The sequence below is a fragment of the Uranotaenia lowii genome, unplaced genomic scaffold, assembly GCF_029784155.1.
Source record: "Uranotaenia lowii strain MFRU-FL unplaced genomic scaffold, ASM2978415v1 HiC_scaffold_1832, whole genome shotgun sequence".
NCBI classification, from domain to species: domain Eukaryota; kingdom Metazoa; phylum Arthropoda; class Insecta; order Diptera; family Culicidae; genus Uranotaenia; species Uranotaenia lowii.
This window is the reverse complement of record NW_026597891.1, coordinates 1-1,178: the sequence shown is the minus strand read 5'-3', so window position 1 is coordinate 1,178 and position 1,178 is coordinate 1. Positions and strand designations below refer to the sequence as shown.

At 39.9% G+C, this 1,178-nt stretch overlaps 1 protein-coding gene across 1 annotated transcript; it reads right to left on the bottom strand.

The window, feature by feature from the left end:
- Positions 1-37: 37 nt before the first annotated feature.
- LOC129759532 (5'-3' exoribonuclease 1-like) lies at positions 38-1,172 on the bottom strand (the record flags this gene model as incomplete). The annotated part of the gene is made up of 4 exons (XM_055757002.1): positions 1,101-1,172; positions 808-1,040; positions 195-750; positions 38-139 (listed from the first exon to the last, which is right to left on the bottom strand). Coding segments are annotated over exons 1-4 (945 nt in total), but the record flags the coding sequence as incomplete, so codon positions are not given.
- Positions 1,173-1,178: the final 6 nt, after the last annotated feature.

Sequence of the window (1,178 nt, the reverse complement as noted above, 5' to 3'; positions counted from 1 at the left end):
AGTCATGATGAATGGCCAATTGAATGAATTATCTTACGTGGTATGCCAAATGCTTGAACGTTGGAAAACCTTGTATGTAACCATCCAACAGTGCTCCTTTCGTTGGTCCGCGTACAATTTTGTCATCTTGCACGTGCAACTACGGCGGAAAATGGTTTAAAAAATTATCGTTGCTTTGAAACAGAGGAACTTACAGTGTCTCGATTAATAAGCTGTTTTCGAACTTTGAGTCGATCAATGCTCTCGAATCCATAGCAAGCCGGAAGCTGGTCAGTACTGGCTTTGTCGTATTCATACACAATCATGGGGCCATGAACATTCCTTTGCTTTTCTTCGTCTGTCAGGAAAGCATCGCACAGTTCCATGGCCGCGAGTAATCGATTTTCTTCGATAAATGGAATAAGCACGACGGCTTCCCATGTTTGCTTTTTCCCATTGAGATCAGTTTCAAAATCAACCGGATAGTAATCGATTATCGGACTGTCGGGTTCTGTCATTAACCTGTGATACGCGCTTGGTAAATGGTCCTTACTAGCTGCTGGTAAAACACTAAGCAGTTGTTGGAAGGGAAGAAATGGCTTTGCAATATTGTATTTCGGCACCAGGTGCTTGAAGTTGTAGATATCACTAATAAAAGGTGCATAGTGATGTGGGTAGAACCAAGACCACGAAGGGACTCCTTGGTAATAATAATATAGAATCCACTGTATTGCTTTGATGTAGCATTCTGTTTGCTCAGCGCGCACTTCCCTGCAAAATAGAAAAAAATTATACGCATGATCGTATTAAAGAATTGTTAGGTCTCACTCATCAAATTCTGCATAGCCCATTTTGGTAATGTAATAGTTTCGTTTATATGCGTTAAATTCTTTTTCAAAAAATTCAGGATCATTCTCGATGTCCCCCTGTGCATCGCTGTCTTCTTCGCCCTCATCACTGGAACCGTACATTTCCTCAGTAGAACGAATCAAAGCGGACAAATCATAATTCATTTCCGCCTCAGTCTTAATGTCATCAATTGTAACGTCAAATGTTTCAGCCTGAGAAGGGAGATAATTAATTATTTCTTTCAATATGCTAACATATGAACCAGAGCTTACGTTTTTTGTTCCGCACTTTGCGTTAAAAAACTTTAAATCCGAATAATGTTCCATAAAAATGTTTCGATCGAAACGTGC